The sequence below is a fragment of the Dromaius novaehollandiae genome, chromosome 1, assembly GCF_036370855.1.
Source record: "Dromaius novaehollandiae isolate bDroNov1 chromosome 1, bDroNov1.hap1, whole genome shotgun sequence".
Taxonomy (NCBI): Eukaryota; Metazoa; Chordata; class Aves; order Casuariiformes; family Dromaiidae; genus Dromaius; species Dromaius novaehollandiae.
Window position 1 is genome coordinate 485,277 of NC_088098.1, and position 27,045 is coordinate 512,321.

At 44.5% G+C, this 27,045-nt stretch overlaps 1 protein-coding gene across 2 annotated transcripts in view; it reads left to right on the forward strand.

The window, feature by feature from the left end:
* Window positions 1-27,045, forward strand: part of SHANK3 (SH3 and multiple ankyrin repeat domains 3) — a 368,629-nt gene that overhangs the window by 79,578 nt on the left and 262,006 nt on the right. For both annotated transcript variants that reach the window (XM_064498806.1, XM_064498868.1), the window contains exon 9: window positions 19,626-19,692. In XM_064498806.1, coding sequence (XP_064354876.1) covers window positions 19,626-19,692 — 67 coding nt within the window. The remainder of the gene's footprint in view (window positions 1-19,625; window positions 19,693-27,045) is intronic.

Consider the following 27,045-nt stretch of genomic DNA (forward strand, 5'->3'; position numbering starts at 1 on the left):
TTGGTCTGTTCCAGTCTTTCCAGTCTACTAATGGAACTAGGCAGGAGCTCTGAAGATGCAACATGTGCTGTTGTCCTCTAGACTCCCTTTCTGTGTCTTTTCTCACTTCTGCTAGGATTTTACTGTCTTGATGTCATACAGCATTAGACACTTGGGTACTGAACAATCACCAACAGCTGCGTGCTCCACTTCCCTTTACTTCTACTCACAATCCTCTTTTCCCTCTCCCTTTTCAGGGACATTTTTCATGAGTCTGTCTTGCCTGGGGGTGAATGGTGTGTTGTCACTAGAAAAAGAACTGGATCCACTTCAGGGCCATGTTGTCAGGGCCCTGAGGACGCTAATAGGCCTTACTGGCCTTGACCAGCCTCTCCTGGGCACTCCACTCACCCCTGCCTGTGGGCCCAAGAGCCAATTTAAGCTCAGGCCTCAGTCCTTGCACGAGCTGTGTTATAGGAATACTTGTCTCCAGCTCAGCCACAGCCATGCCTGTGCTTGGCCATGGACACAGCTGATCTGGACCTGCAGACTGACTTCTGACCTGACCTCGGACCTACCTTGTCACTATGGGCCCTCCTGGTGATCACTGGGCTGTGTTTGACTCTGGTTACCCTCGCCAGACCTGATCCTGACCCTGGTGTGTGGACTGACTTCCTGGCTTGACCTTGGACCTGCCTTGTCACTGTGGACTTCCTTGGTAATCTTGACTCTTGGTTGAACCTGGCTCCCTTCTCTGGGTAGTTCAAGAAGGCAACAGTAAGCAGTGTTCTGTGTTTTAGGAGGAAGAAGACTTGTCTGAAAGTCTTGATCTTCAAGAGGTGCATTATATTATGATAAGATTGATCCAGTGTCACTACTTCAGTTTTGTTCTTGCATGGGACTCATGACAGCTTGAAGTCCTTCATTCAGGTCAGCCTGTCCACAGTTTCTTGTTTTTTTTACCAAAGCATTAAGTGCTAGCTGCTGTTCAATTGCAGTATTTTGGGTTTCTTTTCCCTTACTTTATTGACAGGTTGACAGAGTAATCCCAAGAGACACAACCTTTCAAATTCTGTGAATGAGTTTGTCTCTTTTTGAGCATCCGAATGGTATGATTTGACTTGGAAATGAAACCATTTACCTTTGCAAGCTGAACTTTATCAGAATAGTTGCTGATTCCCAGATGAGCATGTTCTTAGGTGCAGACAGCCTCTCCTAACCTTGATTTGGCACTGCCTGGGCTACCAAAGAGAAACTGTCTTGTCTTCTAGGGTGTATGGCCTTTGTCATCTGCTTGACACCACAGCTATTTCCAAATGTTTATTTTGTGCATCCTCCATTGATCCTCAGGACTCAGAAAGTTTCCATTTATGTGTGGCAGGATGAGGCTGATATCCACAGAAGAGAGCTCCTGAAATTCCTTCTGCCTTTCTGATAGGATGCTGGATGTGACTTGCTGGATTGAGGTGCCCATCAGAAGTTCTGTTGCTCAGATTTTATGGATGATTCACATCTGTGTTGTAGATGGGCCATGTGAAATGGCCTCCCTGACTTATACTGGGGCTTGACATCCAGCTGATGAGAAATGGTTGACTGTTGGGGTTGACATTAACAAGGGTGAGGGAAGGAGATAACCTCTGCTCTTTCAGAGTCACCGCCCTTGTGGCTCATGTCCGGGTTGCTGTCTTCCAAGACCGCCAGGGCCTTTTCCACAGAACTGCTCCCTAGCCTATATCGCTGCCAGCATTTCTTCCTTCCCAGGGGCAGCACTTTGCATTTGTCCTTATTGAATTTCATGGAGTTCCTACTGGTCCATTCCTCCAGCTTGTCCTGGATAGCAGCCCTGTCCTTGAGTGTATTGGCCAGCCCCTCCAGTTTGATGTCACCTGCAAACTCGACAAGAGTGCACTTTGTCACCTGCTCCGTATCTCTGATAAAGATGTGATCGTCAGGACAGACTTCTGTGATGTTCCGCTTGTCATTGGTCTCCAGGTAGAGAACAACCCATGAACAACCACTCTCTGAGTCCAACTATCCAAGCAGTTTTTTGCCCATCTAGCTGTCTGCTCATCCAGACCCTAGTGTCCTAACTTCTGTACAGATAGAGCTAAGACACGGGAAGGCCCAGTCTGTCTTCCTTCTCGGAGTCTTCTGAGATACCTGCTGGCTTTGCTACCTCAGTCTCAGAAAGGGTGAGCCATCTGATTCCCTGCAGCCTCACTACAATGTGCCTTGTCATGTGGGCTGGATAGCTGTTGCCACCATGGGAATCCTGCTCTTTTTCACATAGAGAATTCCCTATAAACAGCAGGAGAAGAATCCTGAATTGCTGCTGCTTAGTAGCCGTATTGCACAGTTTGCACAGCACGGCTAACGAAAGCAACCGTTCCCTGGTGGGTTCGTCATCCCAGCTACTCTGGTGCGAGCTGTGAGTATGACTTCCTCCGCCTCCGTTAACTGTGCTACATCCTTTGCTTTCTAATCACTGCCAGTACACGAGCTCTTGGGTTTTTTTTGCCCCTGGTTTTCAGATGTCTCAAGGCCTGACTTAGGTGTTTCCTCTTTCAGGAATCCAGTGCTTTGATAGGATTAAAACAGGTGTCATGTCTCAGCAAGCTTGCTCTTGAAACTTCTGGGTCTTTTTTTTTTAATAACTTTTTATTAAATAAAAAGTAGTCTTTCCAGTTGCCGTTGCCTCTGCTAAAAAAAAGCAGGAGATGTTCAGGTCCTTACAGCTGATCTGCCTTGCACTCTATTTTTCAATGATTTGTTAGAGATGCCAGCAGCTTCCTTCTAAGGAGGAATCCAAATTTTACCATGGAAAAAATACTAACTTCCCATTTTTCTTTCCCAAACCTCCTGTCTCTAACGTGGAGTCTGTACTTTGTGTTCTTGATATCAAGATGGATCTTTTTTGTCCAGACAGTTTTGGAGGTCCCTTGGGCTGCCCCTGTATATTCCTGGAAGATCCTCGGTTCAGCCTTCTCTCCATAACGACTACGTCAGACCTTGCCGTAATTAACGGTAGGGAGCTTCCAGCCCTAAGCAGAAGTGTGCGGTTAGTGCCTGAGTGACTTCAGGGTCACTTGTTGAATACTTCCACTCTTGATGTTTCTGGTGTGGACACCTAGAGCCGGGCCCCTGCCTCCCCCAGGTACAATGGTATCACCGCATCTCAGAGCTGATGTGGACTCGGTAGGGCAGTCTGCAGCTGGTGCTTGCAGGAAAAACTTCAGGACCCCTCTACAGCTGGGCTGCAACTGCCACCCACAGTGCAAACATACAGGCAGGCTCAGTGAAAAGTTGCGATTCCCCAAGCTGCTTCATCCGCGTGCTGGCTTACTGAGCCCCCACCTTTCCCCAGAGGCCTCTGAGGTGCTGACTTCTTTCTGCAAGGTTGAAGAAGATCTGAAATGATGATGGGCATGCTGTACCTTTCGTGTTCAGGCTCAGAAGAAGAGGGACAATGGAGAGGAGTTAGAGGTCCTGTCAGAGTCTAATACTCTGACCAGGTTCTTTTAGATATTCCACACATGGAGGGTTTAATGTTTAATATAAAAGTTTACTTTGAAGGTATGTGATGTTGCATGGGATTTTTGGTTTAGCAGAGTGATACAGCAACATACTGAAATCACAATACCAGTGTAAGTTGCACTTAGCAAAACACAGCAATTGCAATACACAGTTCGGTCACACCACCAGTGTGGTTCCCATCACCCGTCTCTATAACACGCTCACCATTAGGATGCTGGGCATCCCCAGGCGCTGGGAAGGAATAGGTGGGTTGAAGCCAGCTCAGGACCATTGCTCTCTCTGAAATCCCTTTGTTAGTTGTTCAGGTTTTATATTCTGTGTTGGGCTGAGCCACGTCTACACTTCCCCCCAGGCTGGTCTGGCTATCTCGGGGAGAAACATTTGCACTGGTTGGTCCACTCAACGGATATAGCTGCTTATCTAAAACAAAGGTCACCCTCCGGTCTGCTTTGTGTTGAGATAAAGTGAGCTTTCTGTGCAACAGCTGGGGTTAATGAGTCACATCCTGCATTATTCCTGAGCTTCATGGGCACCTCGCCCTTGCCCGTCTCCTCTGACCCTTCTTCCACTGTAGGGCTTTACTGGTCAGTCACAGGTCCCTAGGTAGTTCAAAGGGAAATGAGTTCTGCTGTCGATATGAGGATGTTTGTAGTGCACATCTGAGTTCACATGGGTAAATGTGTCTGAGAAATCTCTGGTCACTGGTAAGTAATCTTTCTTTCTACATATATTCCTTCCAATCCTCCTTTCCCAGCAGTAATGGAAGATACCACACCTTTGACACGACCTATCAAAAAGTGGGCTCATAACTGGAAGATCTAACAATTGAGGGATAATAATTCAATGATATTATCTGAAAATCCTATCACAATCTTTCATACTGAGCTAAAGGTTTGCTTCTGTATGTGAGCAGGTGATTCTTGTATGAAATTAGAACTAAAAATCTTTAAACATAGATTGTCCAGCTTGTATGCCAGTGGAGCTGTGGAATTGCTTGTGTTGCCTCATCCCAAACAGTTCTGAAGTAAGTTTTAAAATGCAGGCAAGTTCCTTAATGATCAGTAAATGCCAATTTTGTACAAATTTCTATGTTCTCGTGATACTCATGGTTGAACTTTTCCATTTATACATACATAGGATTATCATATGCAGAATATAAAAATAACATGCAAGTAGCTACTTCAAATTTCTTCTCATTTTGCTGAAATTTAACAATCAGAGCTTCTTCTCTTTGTCAAAAAGTTGTCCTTTTGATTACTGCATTTTTGTGATGTTTCACACAATTCTTCTAAACAGTTTTATTTTGTGGATAATTCATGCTATTAGCAAGTAACCTGTACTACAACAAAAAACCGTTTTGTTGATGTAGAAAGTTTCTCTGGCTTCAGTGCTCTCAGTGACTTATACTAAAATCAGTACTTCTTGACAAGTAAAACTAACCTTGGTAATGAAATTCAAGCACACCTCAGAGGTTTTCGACTGCTTTTAACTCAGCTGTGAGCACTTCTGATAAATGTTTAGCTTGACATAAGGAAATCACCACCTGAGTACATGCATAAAGGTTGTATTTCTGCTCTCTGGACCCGAGTCTCCCTGCACAGCCAAGACTCTGCTCGGTGTTGGTACTTGCTGCTTTGTGGCAGGCTGATGCCAAGCAGGGGACACTGTTGGCCTGCAATGACAACCCAAGGCATCACTGGGGTTGCAGTGTGGGGATGGGAGCGCTGTGTCCCACGTGCTGTCCCTTGGTGGGGAGGCCAGGGTGTCCCCTTCTGGCCGTGGTGGCATGGGCTTGTCAGGAGGTGACCCAAGCTTCTAGGATGTGTCCAGCAAGAAATGAGTGGGTGGTCTCAACTCACGCACCTGTGAGGGGGTGAGGTGCCACCAACGTGGTGTTTGACTACCTGGCATGGGATTCCCCTGACGAAATGCAACGCTTGGATCTGAGCAACTGTCGGGGTTGCCTGTGGGATTCCCGGGGAACTACTCAACGGAGTCGGCAGGGTTTAGGGTGTGATTCATCCCTCAGATATACTGTAGGGTGAGAGACAGATGTCTATATCATGGCTTGATTTCTTTCCTAGCTCTTCAGTGATAATGTAGCTTAGCTAGTTTCACATGTAAAATTAATAAAATTATACAACTACAGGATCACATGGATGGGAAGGGACCCCTGTAGGCGTCTTGTTCTGTCCCTGCTAAGAGCAGGGCCTGTGAGTGCAGGTTGCTCAGGGCCGTGACTAGGTGAGTGCTGAAGACCTCCAAGGATGGAGATCCCACAGCCTTGAGGTTCCTGTTGGCCCATTTCTCCAGCTTGCGGAGGTCCCTCTGAATAGCAGCCCTGTCCTCCTGCATATCAGCTGCTCCCGGGTTTGATATCACCTGCAAAGTTGCTGACAGTGGACTCCACCCCACCATCCAGCTTGTTAATAACAATATTAAATGGTACCGGCCCCAGTATCTATCCTCCAGCCTTTGAGCCTGGCCATCCAGCCAACTTTCCACATTTCTTGTTGTTCACCTATCCAAACCATCTCTGTCCAATTTTGCTGTAAGGGTGCTATGGGAGGCCGCATCAAAAACCTTCCTAAATTCATTGCCACGTTCCCTGCTCTCTCCTTGTCCACAAAGCTAGCCATCTCATCAAAGAAGGCAATAGAAAATTAGGACTAAAAAGGAACCTGAGAGGTCATTTTGTCTGTTCTCCTACCACTCCCCGTCCCTCTCCCCCCCCAGATTAGCTCTATCTAAATGCTTAATGACTGGCGTTCCCTAACCTATTTGTGAGCTCTTTCCATGCTGGAGGATGGCTGCAGCCTCCCTGGGTAGTCCATTTTTGTGCTTAACTGTCTTTACTGTCAGAAAGCTTTTTCTGACATCTAACCTGAATCTTTCTTTTTGAATTTTAAGCCCATTACTTTTCCATGTTATTCAGAACAGATTATTTTTGTCCTCATTGCAGCTGCCTTTTTCTGGTTTTACAGCCTCATCACTCCTTCCCTGCCTATTCTCTGGACTAAATACCCCAGAACATTCAGGTTTTCCTAACAGAGACCTTGAAAACATAACCTGATCATTACTGTTGATTTACTCTGGATTCTCCCCGTATCATCTATTTAATTCAGTTCCTAAAAGTAGCCTTAGCTGAAACCCTACCTGTTCTGCACAGAGCAGAGGGATTACATTGCATCTTATTGGTGAGACTGCTAATTGTAAATCCCAATATGTTCTTCCTTTTCAAACACAGCATGACTGTTGACTCATGTTCAGCTTGTGATCCTGTAAGCCTCAGATCTTTTTTTCAGTAGAACCGTTGCCTGCTGTCTTCCAGCCTGTATCTGTGCTGAGTCTCCTAGACTCACAGAATAACTTGGACTGAACGGACCTCTGGATGTTTAGTCCAGCCCTGCTGCTCAGACAGGGCCCAACTCCAGAGCTGTATGAGGGTGTCCAGGGCCTTTCCAGGCAAGGCTGGGATGTTGCTGAGGCTGGAGTGCTACCACCTCTCCGGGCCTTGTTCCATTGCTTACTCATTCTCCTGGCGAAGAGTCATCTTGTTATGCCCAAGCAAAATTTCCCCTGTTGCAACTTGTGACCGTTGCCTCTTACTCTTTCTCTGTGCACCTTGGAGAAGAATCTGGCTTCATCTTCTGTCACCCCCCCCCCCCCCCCCCAAATAAGTAATCTGACCTATGAATCTAATAAGCATATTCTGTATGCCCTCATCCAGGTTTCTAAGGAAAATGCATACTACTGAACCTGTCCTGTGAAACAGGCAGGGACAGAGTCCTGTGAAACCCATTTAGCGTATCATTTTAGTCTGACAGTGAGTTACGGATGAGCTTTCTGATCAGTTTTTCATCCAATTGGTAGTAGTTTCACCTAGCTTTAATTTCTGTAGCTTCTGAGAGTGTCATATGAGACTGTCAAAAGTTTTGCAGAATACAACTATATGATGTCTTCTGCTTCTTTACTCTTGACAAAGCCTGGTCTGTTACCTTGTCACAGAAGTAACTTGGATCACTTAAAATTGGTTTGCTCTTTATAAAATCCTGTCATCTGTCATCTCTGCTTACATATTATCTGCTTCACCCAGGATTTTTCTGGACATTAAAATTAAGTTGCCTGGTCTATAGTGCTATGCTCCTCTCTTTCCTGTCCCACACCCTTTTAAAGCTGGCTGTAATGTCTGTTCCAGTTTTCTGAGAGCTTTCAAAGATTATCAAATTTAACCACTAATGTCTGCGATTTCTTCTAACAGATTTTTGGCAGTGTAATTCAGCTTATGGTCTGCAAATCTCTGGTGATTTGCAGAAAAGCAAAGGTGATTCATACACTGATTGCAGAAACAGGCACAAAGGCAAGTACTCCCCCAAATACCGTGCCAATTTTATCAGGCCCAACTGGTTCGCTGATTTGGTGGTATTTGCCGCATGATCACAGCCAATTTTGGAGTAAAAACGGAAGCAAAAACCCTTCAGCATTCTTCGTATCAGAGCTTTCCTCCCCTGTCGAGCTGCAGGTGCACTCTTCTGTCGATCTGCTCTTACAGCTCATGTATTATAATAGGTTTTCCTGTTTTCCGGCTATTCTTTACTTGTTGTTTCTTATTTTGTACCTTGACCTTTCTCAATTTTTTTTGCATCTGTCACACATGTGATTGGGCCTTATAACCTGGTAACACTTTGAATGGTTCTCCTTAAAGATTTGCACTTCGATGTTATCTTAACATATCATTTGTATCAGTTTTTTAGTAGAACGCAAGCACATTGTGAGATGTATTTTCCTTAAAAATTTTTATCTTGTTGCTGTAAAATAGACACCATGGTCTGAACTCTACAATTTGCAGTTATGTTGCCCAGGCAACAGAATTTGCTCAAACAGAGGGTTTTTTTAAAGAATGTCTTCAGTTAACTGTGATTTTTCTAATTTAACTTAAGTTTCAGCTTACAATGCTTGGATTTCTTACTTATTAATGACATCTTATCTTATGATGTCATAGAACATAATGCATTTAATTCTACTTATGTAGATTATAAGTGTTCAGTGTTGAGCATACATTGAAGAAGATAAAGCTAGCAGTTATTTTACGGTTTAGTTAGCTTAACTGTGAACTCCTGCTAGCAAGCTGCTATTGTTCCTCAACATGTGTAAAACAGAAACAGCATCTGCTGTTTGACGTGCTTTAAAGACTTAGAACTAACTTATGCCAAAAATCTTAGCTGATGTAAGAATGTCTAGAACATTGTTTTCATTAATAAGCTCCATATTTTTCTTGTCGTCACTACAACAGTAACCTTGTACTCCTCCATCTGTTCTCTCTTGTCAAACATTTGGATTTCAAGGGGAGGTGGGTTTTTATAAGTGTATGCGGAGACTACTGATTTTGCTCTCTAACTCCACTATTGTAGAAATTAAAGTAATTTATGGAGGTGCGGAGTTCTAGCTGGTGCTCGGAATGGTTATTCAACCTGTTATGTACCAAAAATGCAACGCATCTTCCACAAACTTGTTGCGTTTGCTATCTGAGTGGAAAAACAGGATTTCTTCAGCTTTTAAAAGTATGTTCATTAAACGTTAACATAAAATTGATGACATTTGGGACCCTATGAGGCATTTATTATCTGTGCTTAAGCTCTTTGTTAGCCTTAACGATCAGCTAACATGATAACCTAGCTTATTCTAACTTTTCTTACACTTGAAATTAATTAAAAACTTACTCATAAATCAGATTTTGAAAGAGTAGTTTGCAATGCAAATAAACTGCTAGTGATTGTAAAGTCTAATTGCGCCTTTCTGAGTGACAGCAATTTCCGTGTGTGAGACTGGCACCTCTCGCTCTTCGGCGTGGTGTAAGCAGAGCTCAGCGCCTCGCGGGGTGCTCGGCATCTGCTCCCACCGTCTCGGTTTGCTCCTCCAGCCGCAGAGGAGGAGTTGCCCGTGCAGCGCTCTGGCTTTTTCTTGATGCGCCAAAGGCGTAACAAGCTTGCTCGTGCATGCACAACTTCTCTTCATTTTCCAGCCATGGTGCCTCTTTAGGCCTTATTGGGAATTACAGGGTAAAGCAACCTCCTGCCCTTCTGTCTGAAAATACCAGTGCAGTCCCTGTCTGAGCTCAGGAATGAAGATACCGAAGGACAGGGCAGGCAAACCTGTTCTTCCCTGGCCCGGGAGAGACGCAGGGAAGAGGGGGACATATGGCTTCGCAGTTGCAAAGGCACGAAATTCTTGCTGTGACTGATAAGTTCATGCTCCTCTCACATGCTCGCAGTCTGCAGGACGCAGATTAAAGGAGGGGGTTGAGTCTGTTACCTCTCCTAGTAAGCTGCTTAATTACCTTCACTGCTAGGAAGTTCTGTTTTATTTCAGTGTTATTCTACCTAATTTAATCTTCCCATTATTGGATCTTATGTCTGTTGCAGTAATTGGAAAGCCTTGCAATTGGATTTCTTCCCTATGTATTAGCATTGATGCATAGTGATCTGGTCATCCATCAGTTTTCTCCATTGATGAACAGAATAGTCTGAGCTCCTTTAACACTTGCATTTTAAGGCTTTTATATCTAATAGATCATTTCATCACGAGGCTTAGGTTCTGCTGTAACAAGAACTAATTTATTATTCCACCAGACTTCAGTTTTGCCTTCTGAGAGCCAATATCATTGGCTAAGTGGTCATTACAAGCATAGAGTAGATTAGGACCAAGAACCTGAATGATGCCACTTAGTAATGTCCTGCTTGATGATATCTCTATGTTAACAAATACATTTTGAGCTAGTTAAATTATACATAGCACGTAACATATATGTAATCAACATATCCTGGTTGCAATCTGAATATGCTGTTATGGAAAAAGGTAAATGTATTGTATCATACATTCCTGGGCACGAATGGCTTGAATAGAGGTCAAGATATAACTTTTTCTAGCTACCCCATGTAGGCAATCAGCCCCACAGGCATTTGTCAAATGTGCTTCAAAACTCTCCGCTAATGAGACTACAGCTGGTCAAAGTGGCTTGTCCTAGTGCTCCTCTCTGCTTAGAAAATCAGAAATTTCTTCTTAGTTCTTAACCTGTTTTTTGGCAAAGTAAGCATATGTTTTTGTCTAACAGTGTAGTAGTAAGATAACTGATCACCATTCTTTTTGTAATGTTCTTTTAAGATTTGGAAGACTGTCACCATATCTTCTCTTAGTTTTCTGTCATTTAGGCTGAACAAGCCCAGTTCTTTCAGTCTTTCCTAAGTCACTATGTTTTCAAACTCTTTTTCACCTTATTGCTTTGCATTTGTTTCCATCCTCAAAGAACTGTATCCCAAAAATGAACATATCATTCCAGATGGGGCCTTACCATCTTGTTATACATCCTGGAATTAAAATTTGTCCTTATGCAGCATCATCATTGTGTTGATTTATGTTTAGGTTGTGTTCTGCTGTTACCATACGTTGTTTTCTGCTTTGTGATGCCTAGCCACTTATTCTCCATTTTGTGTTTGTGCATTTGATTTCTCCATGCTAAGTGTAGCACTTTGTACTAGTCCTTACTGAGTTTCATCTCACTGATTGCATAGTTGTTTCTGTCAGCCAGGCTTATAAACTTGTCAGTCAAACTTTATGTATTTGTCGTCTTCTTCTTCTTTTCTTTTTTTAACAAGATTTACTTTCCTAAAACTAAGGAAATTATCTGAAAAACAAGAAAAAATATAATTAGATTTTGAGTTGTCAAAACTGGCATAAGGGCTGCAGGAGAAAATAATTCAGAAAAGCATTCTAAATGCTAAATCTGCATCAGTATTATTCATGTACTCTCTGTGGCTTCTGTGAAGATGTTAAAAAACAAACTAGACATTGTGAGTATAGTTAGTACTTCTTATGCAATATTATTATAAACTATTGGGGGAGTTCTGAAAATGGTTCAAACAGCAAGGAAGTTAACTAGGAAAAGATGTAGTAATGAATGAATATGGTAGGAATATAAACCCAGGTGTGGGCAAAAAATGCAATCGCAAAGCAAAAGAGAAGGGAAAAGGTGTGAATCACCATACCTGAAAATATGGAGATAACTTTAGCTGCTTAGTAGCAAAAGGACAGGGAAGGACATTAGAAAGGGAAACCGGGAAGGGAGGAGCAGAATGAAATGCATGAAGAGAGAGAATGCTTTTTTTTTTTTTTTTTTTTTAACAGTATTTCTACTCTGTAATCCAGAACCTAGCCTTTGCGTGGTTAGAACAAAACTTGTATTTATTTTAAAACTGTGGATTGTTTAGCGTGCTCAGGTGACCCTGATCCCCACAGAAAAGCCCTGTGCTGTGAGCAGCCACTGCAGACTGCCATGCACAGAGCAGACCTCGTCGCTGGGGCTCAGTGACCGCGCAGGTGCCAGAAAAACACGCGTGGAGGGGCTGAAGTCAAAGAGGCTGAGCTGGGTTTGCTAAACTGCGAGAGCTGGTGACCTGCAGCCCCAGGGCGCAGCGAGACGGGTCTGCGGGGGGGCTCTCTGCGGGGGGGCAGCGGACGATGGAGGCAGGAATTCCTTCTCTGGGACCGATGCCACGTAACTTGGTCTGCGGTTTTGGAGGTCAGTGCTTTCCTTAATGTTAAATGTTGAAGAGCACGGATGATCCTCCAATTCCCTGGAATTTCTCCAGTTTTCTAAGACCTGTTCTTTTAATGGTGTGAAGAGTTCCCCCACTAGTCTTTCTGAAGGTGTTTTGTAAGTTATCAGGCCTTTTTATCTGAATATTAACTACATTCAGCAAATGCTGTCTTTCATCTTCCTTCATTATAGCAGGTAAATTTCCGCTCCATTCCTGCCATCCTTTGGGAAGAATACATTCCCTTGTTTCTGCTAAATACCTGCTTTCTTGCCTTTTCTGTGTTGTTGTTTACAGTTGTATCATCTGCATCTAGTGATGGACCAGTGATTGACCCATGGTTTTTTTTCTTCTTTGTGCTAGATTTAAAATGTTTTCTCCTGGTAGATCACTGGCTTATTTAGCTGCTCTTCTCAATCCTTGTATAGTTGAACTCTGAGCTTCCCACTGCTAGAGTTATAAGTTTGTAGGGCATGGGAAGACTGTCTGGCCCTGAATGACTTTTTGTCATGGTGTAACAGGCTGTAAGTTGTTTTTTCTGAGAGGCCAAGCGTGGGCTTGCTCACAGAGCGGGTGCACGTGCCCTATGTGTACCCCGGACCTCCGGCCTTTGCACGTCCCCTCTCCCGCGCGCTGCCCGGGCGGGGGTCTGGAGAGGTGCGTGCCTGTGCCCGGCACTAAACACACCGCACTGCTTACCAAGGAGCAGTTCTCATCTGTCTGACAAACTTTTTTATTTACCTACTCTCTCAAGGCTTTCTTCTTATCCTCATTTTATTTGATTTGCTTTCTCTCCCTTTTCATTTGAAGTTTGTCGTGTAAAAATTGATCAGGTTTCTGGCCTCCTGGCTCCCTCCCACTCCTCCCCCGCTCTTTGGTGTGAGACTGAGCTAATTCTGAGTCAGATGCCGTCTCCGCTTCAATTATCAAGATGATATTGCCGACTTGAAATCTTCCCTGACCGGCAGCAGCCGCGCTTCGGTTACAGGTGTTTCACAAAAGCGTCTGCTTTGCACGGGCAGCCCAGCATCTCCCTCTCCGTCAGGTGAGAGTCTGGCAGCTCCCGGGAAGTGCGGCAGACCTGTCTCTGGTGCTGGCGGTGAGGACCGCTCTGGGTACGTGCTCTGCAGGCCCTCCAGAGCATCCTTTGGTGCTGCATGCACCAGAGGCCAGACTCTTACCAACTCTTCCCCAAGGTAACGTGCCTGGCCTCTCTGTCCTGTGCTGCCTGCTCTGGATTGCACTGTCCATCGTGGCTCCATCTGAACAAGGAGACCCAAGAAATATCCTCGCTGCTCTGCCTCCTCTCTCTCCTGTGTCTGGGGTGCTCTTTCCCCAGGCGCTGATCGTCCATGCACCTTGCACTCAGCTCTCTATGACAAATAACCATGATTTGATCTCTTAGTGTGCTTCATGGCACTGGTAGGTGTCTGTGCAGTTGCCACCATGGCTGTGACCAAATCTGCTGCTCTTTCCTTGCAGAATCTTTCTCCACACTTTCAGGAGGTGCGACCAATGCACCTTTGGTCTCTGTAAGAAGCCACAGCCAACTTCCAGAGCCTTTCTGCGCCCTGGCAAATTCATGGGACTTGTGACCTCCAAGACATCCCGCTCACAAGCCCGCGTGGCTGCCCGGCACCCTGCTGATGTGCCCTGCGATAGTCTTTGGTAGCAGGGTGTAGGGGAGGTAACAACCGCACACCAAGGCTGCTGTCGGTGCTCGCACCAGTGCTCTCTGGTCAATCGCTGCTGCCCCCTTGCATCCCGTGCCGATGGTTATCGGCCCTGCTGGAAAAGACAGTCCTGGAAGAGATGAGATTCACTCCTCAGAGTCTGCAGGTCAAGGTTCTCCTCCTCCTCCAGCCTGAAGGCTTCCTGAGCACGTTGGCTCCACAACGGCTTCTTATGCTTTGTTAGCTTCACAAGAGCATCCAGAATTAAGGATGCTCTGCTCCCCATTGCTCACAGCATCATCTGCCTCTCTTTAGGACAGTTTTTATGCATCTCATTAAGAGAATCGACCCCTTTTTTTCCAACAGCTCCATAAGCCTCATCTGAAAATACTGATAAAATGTCTCTCTTGGCCTAGAGCTAAATGACTGTAGCTTCAGAAGATTATTCTGTTTCTTATACATGTTTATCTGCATCTATTGTCTGATGCAGATCATTAGCAGATACTTCCTGTAGGCTTAGTGGTAGAGTGTTAGTCTGGCTGCCTGGCCAAAGTTCCTTTTCTAAATCAAGGACTGTGTGTATGGTTCATAGAAAAAAAAAATTACTCATTCCCTGTATAGACGATGGGCAGTAAGCTGGGTGTTTCCAGGAGGTGTTGGTTCTATTGCAAACGCATAGCATGGTTGGTTTGCAGGTGTTGGTTCTATTGCAAACGCATAGCATGGTTGGTTTGCAGGTGCAAAGGACATTTGAGATGCATTTGTTCCAGATCAGCTTGTGTAGTTCATGCACAGGAGGTCCGTCTCTTGCTTGCGGGAAATGTTGGGTCTACAGTGTAGTCATGCAATGACTGACCCCAAAGACACTTCCTGAAAGCATCAGACTAGCTGCATCTGTGCAATATAATCACAGCACACGTTGCTGTGAACGTATCTAGAATTTCTGCTCATATGGCAGCCCAGATGGAGCTACCGTATGTAAGCAGTAGGAATGACCTAGTAGGATTGCCAGATTTCTGGAAATCTAGAACAAATATAGAAAATGCTTGAAGTCTGCGTGGCCAAGTGAAGGTAGGCAACTTTGAAAAAAATCCAGACATACAGTAGCACTACCTAAATAAATAAATTGTGATGATTGAAAAGAATTTCTCTTATCTGTGATAATGGAAAGGTAGAACACCATCAACAGTAGATGACCACCTTTGAGTTTTCTGTGAAGAAATGCCACTCTGTAGAGGGTTTTACAGAATGGAGGGCATGGGAACACAGGTTTCTTCCTTGTCCTTGACTGGCTGGAGAAGGCAAGTGCCTAGCACGCAGAAAAAGCAGCACTTTCGTTCCTCCGACTTGTGCTGTGGGCAGCTTAGCTTTGGGGATGGAGCAAAGTCCTGACTTGCAGCTCCTCTTGCTGCTGCCTCAAGGCATCCGCTTGCTGTTGGATGAGGAGTGGATGTATCCCCTGAACTGAGTAGTGGGGAATAGAAAAGTAGGTGTTGGCTGTGCTGAGGAGCAGCAGCAGAGCGCACGTAAGCGTGGGGAGCGTGCAGACTCGTGCTGCAGAGCTGCACAGCGTGCAGAGGCAGTAGCAGTGCAGCAGAGCTGTTCTGCTGCAGTAGACGTACGTGCAGAGATGTTTTCATAGTACTATTATCCACAGAGTCTGCTTTAGATCTCACAGCTGTGACTCTTTCCAGGAATACTGGAATGAACTTTCTATTTTCTGCTCTTAACTTCTCAGTCCTTATAAGCACACTGATACTACATGCAGCACAGCCTGTTCAGATGCCCCTCCTCCTTCTTCTTTTCCTTTTAGAAATCACTGCATTTGCCTAAAAAGGTAAAAATAAATAAATTGCTGTTAGATTAAAAAGCATAGTCACTCGGATATCATGCTATGGAATGAGTCAAGGTGTAAAAGCATCAAAGAGAATAATCATGTGCTGTGGCCATAATATGGATGTGTCTTTTCCCATCCGAATATAGATTTTCATTGCTCCTTCTGTGGCATGCAGGAGGACAGATTCTTCTATATTGTGGCCTGAGGACAAAACATGGTGAGAAAAGCCCTTTGCATAGTGTTTGTTATCTCCATAATATTAATAGGATGAGTAGCTTGGCTGTGATGTTAAGAGGGCATTCCTGTGTTGGACATCTGGCTTTTTGTTTGAAATAAAATCATTTATCTTCTGTGGGGAAGTCGGCACATTTTTCTGGTGTAGTCACCAATTCCTCCCACTTTGTTTTACGAGCACTATAAATTTTAGCTTTGAAATGTAAACAAACAAAAATCTATTTTCAGCAGTTTCCATCTATGAAACTCCCTTTTCATGCTTACCTGTCCCCCGAAAGGAATTGCTTTTTGACTTGGGACAGTTCAGTGACACGGTCTGTCGTGCAGTCTCTCCAACCATTTCATTAGTGCAGCTGCGTCGAGCGAGCTGGCGCTGGGGCAGGAAGGAGCAGCCGGGCGCGGGAACCTCTCGCGTGGTTTGCTAGCTGGGGAGGTCGGCGTGCCGTGAAGCCCCGGCGGAGGTGTGGAGTACAATGCAATAAGTGAAAGACTTTCATCTCCTTCGCTTTTTCCTAGTTGGACCGAAAAATGTAGCCAGCAGCGCTTTTCTCCCTTCCTAGGGATTTACATGAGATTATATTCTTAGCAGACGTCTTATCCAGCGTGTTTCTTCTCGCCTTTCCTAGAAGTCGTCACGCTTTCACGGCTATAAAGGGAGACACAGGGTCTGGTGTCGGCGGTCTTGGTGCCCCCGACGTCCCCGTGGGGCTGGCAGGGCCGGTGGGGACCCGCGGGATGTCTCCTCCTCCTGCGGCAGCAGCTGGGGCCGGGCGGGCGCCCCGGGGTACGCGCGATGGCATCAGCCACTTAGGTTGTGGCAAATAAATCCACCACAAAATCGTGCATTTTAGGAATTATTCCCTATACAGAATCTAATGAGACTCATAATTTGTACATCGAATTTGGCTTTTCACACAGACTGTGGGCCGTATGTTAATTGTACAGTTGAGGAACACTGAAGTTCAGGTGCTTTTTCTAAAAACTCTTTTCCAGTCTTTTGTCAGTTTGGGTATTTTTGCCATCAAGTTTTCCCAAAATTCAAGTCATTTGTCCTTCTGTACAGGCATTTTCCTCTTGGCCTGTTTAGAGAATGTGACCTTTGGGAGAACAGACCTTGTAAGAGTGTATGAGAGGGAGAGGAGGAGTGCGAGAGATTGCGATTTGAAGCAAGCTTGGGGGAAAATAATGATTATTACTCGACTTTCTCTGCTCGTGTGGCCTAATTTTCAGAATGCAAAAAGGAAGATTTCCTTTCTTCCAACCATAACTGATCTCTTCCAATTTTGGCTGAGGAGTTAAAACATGATTTCTAGGCCGCAGAAAAAGAAAAAAAATCATGTAAACATTGTTGGGCTGAGGATAGTAAGACTATTTCTGCTGATAAAGGATCATAGTAGAGGTGTGTGCGTGGTGTACTGAGTCACTCAGTTAAATATATCCCTTCATCACAAGTTAGTGGTAAAATGCAAATGAAACTTGTATTTCTAAAAGCTGCTCTTGTAGGAGGGCAGGAAAATGTTTTAACAGACAGCTGGAGCTGCCAGTGTTGCGGTTGGCTTTGCCAGTGCCTGGAAGAGTTTGTTTTCTACTGACTGCCTGATCAAATATGTGTGTTTCAAATATCACCGGATCACAGAACGGCTGAGGTTGGCAGGGACCTCTGGGGACCAACTGGTCCCCCCTGCTCAAGCAGGGTCACCCGGAGCAGGATGCCCAGGACCGTGTCCAGGTGGCTTTTGAACACCTCCAAGGATGGAGACTCCACCGCCTCCCTGGGCAACCTGCTCCAGGGCTCCGTCACCCTCACAGTAAAGAAGTGTTTTCTTGTGTTCAAGTGGAATTTCCTGTTCTTCAGTTTGTCCCCAAACCCTGAAGTTTGAATTAAAAAAAGGGGCGGGGGGGGGGGGGTTTGATGGTCTTAGGTTGGACAAGTTTGGCCATCGTATCGTGTTAACAAAGGAGTTTATTTGGATATTAGCGGTGACACTGGATTTATCTTGGAAAAAGAAGTGCCTTCTGCGTCTCAGCTCTCTTCTAGTGACTTGCATTTGGCTTTTGGGAGACCTCTGAGAGGTGTTTTGGAGACGTACAGAGAGGACATGCATCCGCTGCCGGAGGGCACATCTGCAGGGTCGGAGACGGGAGCAGATCTGAGACAGGCCAGCTGCACTACCACTGGGTTAATTAAGGTGCTTGTACTTTAGCTGAGGACTTCTAATGATCTGAGCTGGGGCCTGGACATGATGACGATGATGATGTGGACATGCAAAGGGAAAGCAGGATGCGTAAGGACTGAGAGAGGAAGATTGTTGCTAGTTTAGTATTTCTATAAAAGCATCCGGGAAAGGCCAGATAAAGATGTGAGTCGGTAATACGGCAGTGCTGGTACAGGGAGGGTGGGATGAATTCCTGCCCAGGCTGCCCACCGCTCCCAGAGAGCGGTCCTGCACCGCGGCCGCGTCACGCTACATGCAGTGTCTGTGCAAAAAAAGCAGCAGGATCTCAGCCTGTTCTTGAAAACATTTTCAGTCTCCAATAAACAACACTTTGTTTTTACCTGGAATCAACCTGATGCAGCTGCTTTTCATTCCCAAACTGCTTGTAGGTGCTGCTGAGTGAAGACACGGCCCTAAGGGGGGAAACAATGACTGGGAGGGACTGGGCTCACTGGGAGTGGCAGGGGAAAGGCAGAAATGGCTGCGTTTTGGGGGAGCAGGTGCAGACTCGACCAGTTCAGTCTTTCAAAGTTCTCCCAGTTTAATTTCCTGTGGACTAATGATGGATTTCATGTACTCCTATCCATCTTGCTGTGTTTCTTTGACATTTTAAAAGAATATTTTTGGACTTTGCTCTGGAAAAATTGGATTGTTCTGCCTTACTAGTTATGATGCAACACTGTTGTTTTTTCCAAATATGTAAAAAAATCAACAAAGAGTTCAAGCATTGTCAGTAATCTATGCACTGAATACTTGCTTCAGCCTAGTAGTAACTTCAGTCTCTCTCCTCTTACTTGCATGTTAACCTACCTTCTTGAAGACCGATAGCATTCTGCAGTTTCCCAGGATGTGAGCATATGCAGAAGCAATTCCTGGAGTCGGACACAACGTTTTTGTCTGTGTGTTTCCTTGGCAGATTCCACGTTCGGTTTCCCCTCTTTTCTCGTTCCTTTGAATTTTTTAAGATTCTTCATGTGGAGAGAAACTACAGGATGGGTGGTGGGCAAAGCAATATCCAATGTTGGTTTAAAATGCTGTGACTTTTCTGGGGCAAGCTGCTGCAGCAGCTTTCTGAATGGAGGTGGTTCCTCAGCCTGCGCAGCTTGGCGTGTGCGCGAGTTAGTCCTATGGATCATCCAGGTAAGACGTGCAGAGAGCTCGGCTGCTGCTAAGTTGCCTTCTTTCGTCAGCTAGCTGTGATCCACTGCCAAACTTCAGGCTTGAGACCATCTTGTCAGTACACAGAAGACCTGAAACTAATTCCGAGCTGGTGTTCACCAGACATCATCACCAAACTCTTAAGAGGATGGGAATGGTTATCCCTGAGCTATTCACCACCCTCCCGTTGCACGAGCCGTTGACGCACGTTCTTCCTGCAATGCTGACAGCATATTTCTGCCTTGGGGTGACTGGCTGGGTTAGCTGAGGCAGAACAAACGTTGGCTCTGCATCCCTCATGGAAAGCAGCTGTTGTTAGTCCATATGGCATGATCTGTGCAAGCAGGCGCAGGATTAGTGCTGCTCAGAACCACTCAACTGTCTTCCCTTCCTCTCGTTTCAGGTGGCCATCATCGCAGGAAATTTTGAATTGGCTGAAATCATCAAAACCCACAAAGAGTCCGATGTTGGTGAGTTTTACCTTTCTTTCTCCCCCCGTTTCCCCCCTTTTTAATCTTACTCTATAGTCCAGGGCTATTTTAATGCAGATGGTGATGTCCCGGTGCTGCCTACCATGATAAGGAGAAGCTGCAGCTTGCAGCTAGTTTTGTGTGTTGGGAGTGGTAATACAGATCTGCTTTCCTCCTGAGGCCGTCGGTAGTGAGTTTGTTGTTTCAGTGCAGCGTTTGCTTGTGACGGCTGAGGCAGCCAAGCAGAAGAATTAATCAAACCATTAGTTTGGAGTAATTATGGAAAGCTCTTCTTTAAAATTCCCTATCTATTTCTACCCCTTTGCATCCTTGATGCCATTCCTTACTAGAGATGCTCTCCTGCTAAGACTGATAATTGGGCTTGGTGCAGGAAGGAGACATGTCCTCTGTTTTAGCAGTGGTAATGGTTATGGAGCTGCCCCCCACTGATGTTCCTATAGGTAAAATAAGTGGAGTAGCATCCATTCTGGTTGCACTTGCTTTCTTACAGCGGGATGTTTTTGTATGCTCTGATCAGTCTCTTTCCTTGACACATCTCCTCTCTCTGTCGTGTAGATGTTATCATGCTATGTGTTATATGCCTTGCTAAACTGAGTTTCAGGTCAGGTATAAAGTCATACTACCTCTTGATCCTTCTTGAATTCTTCTGAGAAGTTTACTGGTCCAGAGCTCTCTAGAGCAATGGAAGTGCCAAAGTGATTTACCCTGTAGAAGCGCCAGTTCTCTATATGCTCCTCCACAGCAGTCGTCAGGACAGCAAGTGAAAAAAGGCTTCTGGAGTTTGGAGCAGCCAGCAAGTAATGGGCTTGGTTCTTGGAAGTGGCCATGAATCTAGAAAGCTGGGCCTTAAGATATCCTTGTAGCACTTCTGTTCTTAGCTTAGCTATTGTTATAAACAGCTGCTGAAAATTTGTGAGAAGATATAAAATTCAGGGCACAGAAAAAGCCTAAAAATTCCTTGTAACTACGTTAATGAACAGTGCTTACAAGAAAGCCAACCCATTAATTCAAGGTGAAAGACTGGCTTGGCTTTGAGAAGGGGTTTGGACTAGGTGACCTCCAAAGGTCCCTTTCAACCTAAATTATTCTATGATTGAATCTATATCTGTGATTGAATGGCTTAATTTTTTTATTGACAAAGTGGAAGGAGAAGAGGCATGAAAACATGTCAGGTGAGAATAAAACATTCATGTTTTAGATATAGCTGTTTATATAAAATAGGTCAGAAAACAGTTGCAAAACTAATCATACGCGAACCAGCAGGTCCAGATGGTATCCACCTGGGGTCAGTGGAACTAGCAGATGAACTTTCCAAGCAGAGAGAAATTATTTTTTGAAGTTTATTAAGAATCCAGAAGTACAAATGGCTGACTGGAAGAGAGCAGATTGGCGTCATTCAGTATGAAGAAGGGGGCAGAACCTGGTGGTTGTTCCTTTTCTTTGATAGCACTATCAAAACAGTGGAAGAAATACTGAAAGTGAGAATCTATGGAAAAGGGTGGCACAATGCAGCATTGCGGATGATAGTTCTCAGATGACAGTTCTTGCAGAAATCTTCTCCAGGTTCCCAATGTTAAGCTGAACTGATCTGGCTGCGAGACAAGCATTAGTGGCCCCAGCCATGAGGAACACTCAGAGAAGACTTGCTGTGTTGAGGCTGTGGAAGGGGAGATGGTTAGCAATAGCTTTCACTCCTTTCTGTGTGACGCCCCATAGCACGTAGCTGTGCTTTTGGCTCTTGGAGCATACGTCGGTGTTTTAGTTTGGATCAGGTGTGCACTTCGGAACTGGAGCTGCTTGTCCTCACTTGCTGTGTTTTGTCTCATGCTGCAGACCAAGGCTGGAGGGCATGAACTGAATTTCTTTCAGGTGAAAATAACCCAGAAAATGTGGTGCAGAAGCGCACCCGATGTGCTCCCTAAGATAACAGGCATTCAGCCCATGGGTCTAGGGTGGATATAATTTGAAGTAAAATGCCCCAAAACATGCACAGTGTGGATGCTGGGTCGTCAATGCCAGCTGTTTCTCTTTACAGATCCCCATAGGCTGCAGGACCTTCTCGTGCAGGCTCAGCTGTGGTTTCCTGTGCTCAGGTTTCACTCCCTTCGGTCAGTGCAGGCAATGAGAGCTACTTATTTTATCACAGCCACCAGCACTGAGCTCAGAGAAGGTCAGACTGGAAGGCTTCAAACCTAGGGAGGGATAACATGCTTTAACAAATAGAAAATGCTTTGTGGATACTGTGGAAGTTGGGCTGTTCCATCGTTTCTGTTTTTTTCCAATTCTTGTGTATTATGGGTGTGTAGACGAAGAATGACACATATAGCAAACACTCTTGGTTGGACCTGAGAGGCTGGGTCACCAGGACTTGTCAGGGTCATGACCTGTGTATCATGATATCTTTGGGTCAGTGCAGCCTCTGCTGTTGCCTGCACGGGAACTGTGACTTCAGAGTGGTGAGGGCAGCCCTAACCTTCTTCCTTAGCAGAAGATCTCCTCGGGTAAGGCTGGAGAGCATTGCCTCTGACTGCCCCAGATGGATTTGGGAGAGTTCTCGGTTAAGCGCTGTTACTTGTGATGACTTTGGGAAATGCTTATGCTGCCTACTCTAGCAACCTACATTGCTGCAGTATATCCATGAATAGGGCAGCTCCCTTCCAAAGTGATCCTGAGCCGTGTGTCCAGTTCCCACCACAGCCGATGGGGATGGCAATGCAGAAAGACTGCATGTTTAACAGGAACACCTAGAGCTGGCCAGCGGAAAACCACGCAAGCAGGATTGCACCTGAACCTCGGTGCCTCTCTGGAGTGCCGGTGCCAGCCTCATGGCTTGCCTGTTTGGTTGTCCCCTTGGGAGTCAAGTCTTAAATTCACATCTGCATTATCACTCAAGTGTGTAACTCCTGTTAATACATTCAGATGCATGCCACATTACCTGTTTTCCATAAAAATATATACAGTGGTATTAACTGTACATCAATGTTTTTGAATCCCATGTCAGTTTCTTTATAATTTTTTCTGATACATCTTTTTGGGGAGTTTTCTTAGCCCGCAAGTTTTAAAGTATTTGTTTCAGCCAATTAGTAGCTGTTTATACTTTGTCATCATGATGTGATGCAAGTGCTTCTTCCTGCTTCTTTCTGAATATATTTCTGTATCTCCAAAGCAAGCAAACAGGTTTTTTTCAAGTTTCTTCCATCCTGCAAGCCATTTGTTTTTCTTTCATGTTTTTAGCTCCATTTATCAGTTTTCAGATTGTAATTTCATATTGATTTCAATTATTTTCCACAATTACAAAGTAAATGTACTCTGCAGTTCCAATGGCTTTCTTCATTTTGTCACTTTTGTCCAACTAGACATCTAATTATAGTTGTTTTATTTCATAGTTGTGGTTTTATAACTTTTTTGGTTTGCTAATTTTTTAAAACTCCTGATTTTCATTCATATTTCTCTCTTCCCACATGAAAACAGATATGGAGGAAATAATATAACTTCAGTTCAATGTTGAGAAATTAACCTTAAGTGTTATATGTACATAACTTCAACCAGTCTTGTCTTCCCTTTTCTTATGCTAAATATAATCAGCTCATGATTCGTGGTCACTAAGCAACCACCAACTTCAAGTCAAAGGGATTAATTCATTATCAGTCATAACGAGGACCAAAATAGTTACCCTATATTGGGTGAAATACCTTTTTTGTTAGAGAATGGTGATCTACAACTTTGTATGAGATCACTAGCATTTGTTTGCCCAACTGTAGTACCCCATAGCAACACTTGTTTTCCTTACGTGGTTACAGGCAGTGCTGGGGGAGCAACACGTCCGCTTTGGACTGACTCTGCAGCCTCGGTGGCCCCACAACAGTTCTTGCTCTCGGGCTGAGTTACCTTGGCCCATATATGTCCAAGCTCTTACAGTTCTTGGGTTCTGTTAGCTCTAAATGGTTGAGCATTGTGGGCAGATCCTTCCTCGCTCCTGCTACTTTGGGTAGATTTTTTTCAGTGTATTTGGATATATGATGATGATTGGACCTAGCGAGATTCAGAAAATCACCCAGTCATCTCACTCCTCGTCAGGTGTCCACTTACCATTACCAATCCAGTCTTCCTTCCCTGGTGGAGAGCTGATCAGTAGTTCATACTCTGATGCACGTGACCCAGTTCCTTAGTCACTCCATTCTCTGTGTGCATTGACACCGGGATATTAATTTAGACCATGACGTGTTAGGAAGATTATATGAGGCTTTGAATGTTTTATTGTCAGTTGTTGCTGAGAAATCCCAGCTTTGTGACATTTTATAGCTCAAACCAAAAGAATAAGTTATTTCTCATTAATGAGGGTGTCCTGGAGCTAACCCAAGACCTTTCTTTCTCCTTGTCCCGTGGGTGCCCCCCATATCAGAAAGCTGTCCCAGGTATCACCACTGCACTGTGAAGCTGTCCCTCAGGAGCTGTCTGTGAGAGCTCAGTCTGGGATTACTCTGGATGTGAAAAAAGTAAAATATTCCAATTCTACTGATTCTTCCTCTTCTGCCCCTCAAGGTGATAAAGATTTGAAATATCCATTTAAAAGACAACGTATTTTGCTTCCCTAGGGCACTATGAATTCAGATCACTTGCTGCTAAAATCCAATAGCTTGTTCATAATATTCACCTTTGCTGGAACATCCCTGAAGACCATAGAAGTTAAACCTCTAACCTGGAGCTTGGGCCCGTTCTTGTTCAGCAGTGCACACTTGCTCTCCTGTGAACACGATGAGAAATGCCGTGGTTTTGGGATGGCATCATGTGAGGATCAGGACATGTATCAAAGTCTCATTCTCTTTTCCATCCTTGTTCTCAATGTATTTCTGTTCTATAAACACATCCAGTTTCTCCTTGAACCTGTTCATCCTTCTGGCATCCACAGGTGCCTGTAGCGAAGAGTCCACAGCTTAACCACTCTTGTGTTGAGATCCACCTCCTCAATTTTTATTTTGCTTTTGTTTAGTTTTCATCCCATCAGCTGCCACCTTCACTTGGAAGAGAGACATAAACAGCTTATTCGTGTCCACCCATCTCTGTGCCTTCCATCATCTCTCATTTATGTTGTTTCCCTTACAAGATGAAGAGTCTGAGCTACTGAAGTTTTCCTTTTATGAAGGAAATGTGATGCCATTTCAGCTCTTTGACCATCCCCGTTGCCCTTGTCTGAACCTCTTTGGGCTCTACTATGTATTTTTTGAGATGGGGGATTTCTGCAGTGGCATAAGAATGTCTGCTTTGTTTTCTAGTTTTTTGTAATGATTTCTTGTGTTTGAATACTGTTTCCAACCACGACCAAGCTCTGAGGTAACTTTTTCTTGGAGCTACATAGTAGAATGGAATGGAATGACTGAGATAAACGCGTATGAAAAGCAGAAGCAGAGATTATGATATACATTTCTTCTTCATTTCTAGCCTTTTTCCTTGACCCCTTTTCAGTGAAATATTTAGAAAGTGCTAAATGAGGGTAGATGTTGAAAAGTTTTGTATGGAAACCATAAATAAGTTCTTGTATGATGGAAAGCTTTATTTCTTTCCTTCTAAATGTGTCATATTTCCTGGAACGTATAACGGATGTAGATGTTCTTGCTGGGCTTATTCTATTTATAAGGATAATAGCAAATCTGTAGTCTGGCAATGGCCAAGAGAAAAGAGGATGGTCAGAGAAGGATCACTTTCTATGTTCCCTTATTTCTTATGTGCCTTCTATGAACAATTTTTGCTCCCTGTTGTCAGACAGAACATTAAGATATGTGAAGCCTTAGTCTGAGCAGTCCAGCTGCTCCTACAGGAAGGGTATGATTCTCTACAAAAATGCAGCGAAACATGGTGGAACAACTGGAACAGCTCCCAGGGCCTGCCAGAAGTTGATTTGGTTCGATTACCATGGGGTAGGCATGGATTTCGTGCTCTTCTTGGCACAGCCACCTGGGCTAAAGATGTTCTACAGCAAAAGTCATAGGATGGTCATAGAACCTAAATCTTTTACAGAAAATCACTCCTAGCTGAGAAAAGTGAGCTGAGTTGTGTTTGGTGTCAGTATCTGACTAGATTTTTCTTTAAAAGGGAGGATGCCTGCGTCTTGTCGTGGTGCTCAGGTATCTGCACGTCACTGGGAGACTTGATTCTCTGTGGTGAAATATTGGCAGTTACTGATTCTTTGTTTTCACCCAAGGTTGGTTAGGGGATCTTGAATTGAGGAAAGCCTTTTTTTTTTTTTATCAGGTCCTGTCATGAGGACCTACATTCATGTGACATATCTGGTACAGAATCCGTTCTTGAATCTTGCTGTACCTTTTTCAGTCTTCCAAGTTGCCTGATGGAGCTCATTGCAGACTTAAGAAACTTGTTCAATTGCGTCTTTTCCTAGTTGTGTGAGAGCTGAATCACCTTAAGTTATCATTGATCCAGCAGCCTGAGCCTGTGGAAAGGCTAAAAGAAGTCCACAGAAAAATTTAGCTTAAATTCAGTGTTCGCAGGGACTGTGCCGGATGCTTTGTGAGCCTGCTGCCAGGATGCTCCTGTGTCCCCCTCTCCGAGAGAGCCCTTAGCCACCCCTCCTGCAGAGCCCGCTGCAGCTGGGAGGATGCCGTCAGCGCTCCGGTGACCGTATGCCTGATCAAGGGTGAGGTAACAGGAGAGCTTTCTTTTTTGCATTGTGAGTTTGAAAAAAACTCCTCAAAAAGCTACTGATGGAACAATGAATTTTAAGACCAGAATGTCCCAGTATTATCATCTCGTGGTGAAAGCAGTAAAGCTTGCAAAAGTCTGTGCAGACTCTTGCATAAGAACTCTTTCCCAGTTTATAAATTTGATTATGACTGTGACTTTTTAACTTTCTCCTTGGCAAATCATAAATAGCTTCTGTTTCTTTATTTTCTTAATATAAGTCAGGTTTGCCGGCTTCTGGACCATTGTTTGCCTTTCTTTTGAACTCTTTCTGTTTTTTGACATTCTTTCTAGAAATGTAGACTGAATTTCGATTCATTTTTCCATAATAACCTTATGGGTGAGGAGACAGTTTTCAGGGGCTGATATATCCATTGACTGTGTTAGCTCCTCTGGTCGCAGCATTGGTTTTGGAGCTCATCTTTGGGTGGTTGGTCTCAGCACTCAGAGGGCTGTTCCTGTCTTGCTGCTTTTCAGGTAACAGTCCTGCATTGTATAACCTACGCTTGTGTTTCCCAGACACTTGATCTTGCATCAGGATTTGATGAAACATGTTCAAATGATTGTGTCTTAACAAATACCTGAGATTTCGCTGTGCTGATGGCCTGCCCTTGTATGTCATTCCACCAGTCTTTGCAT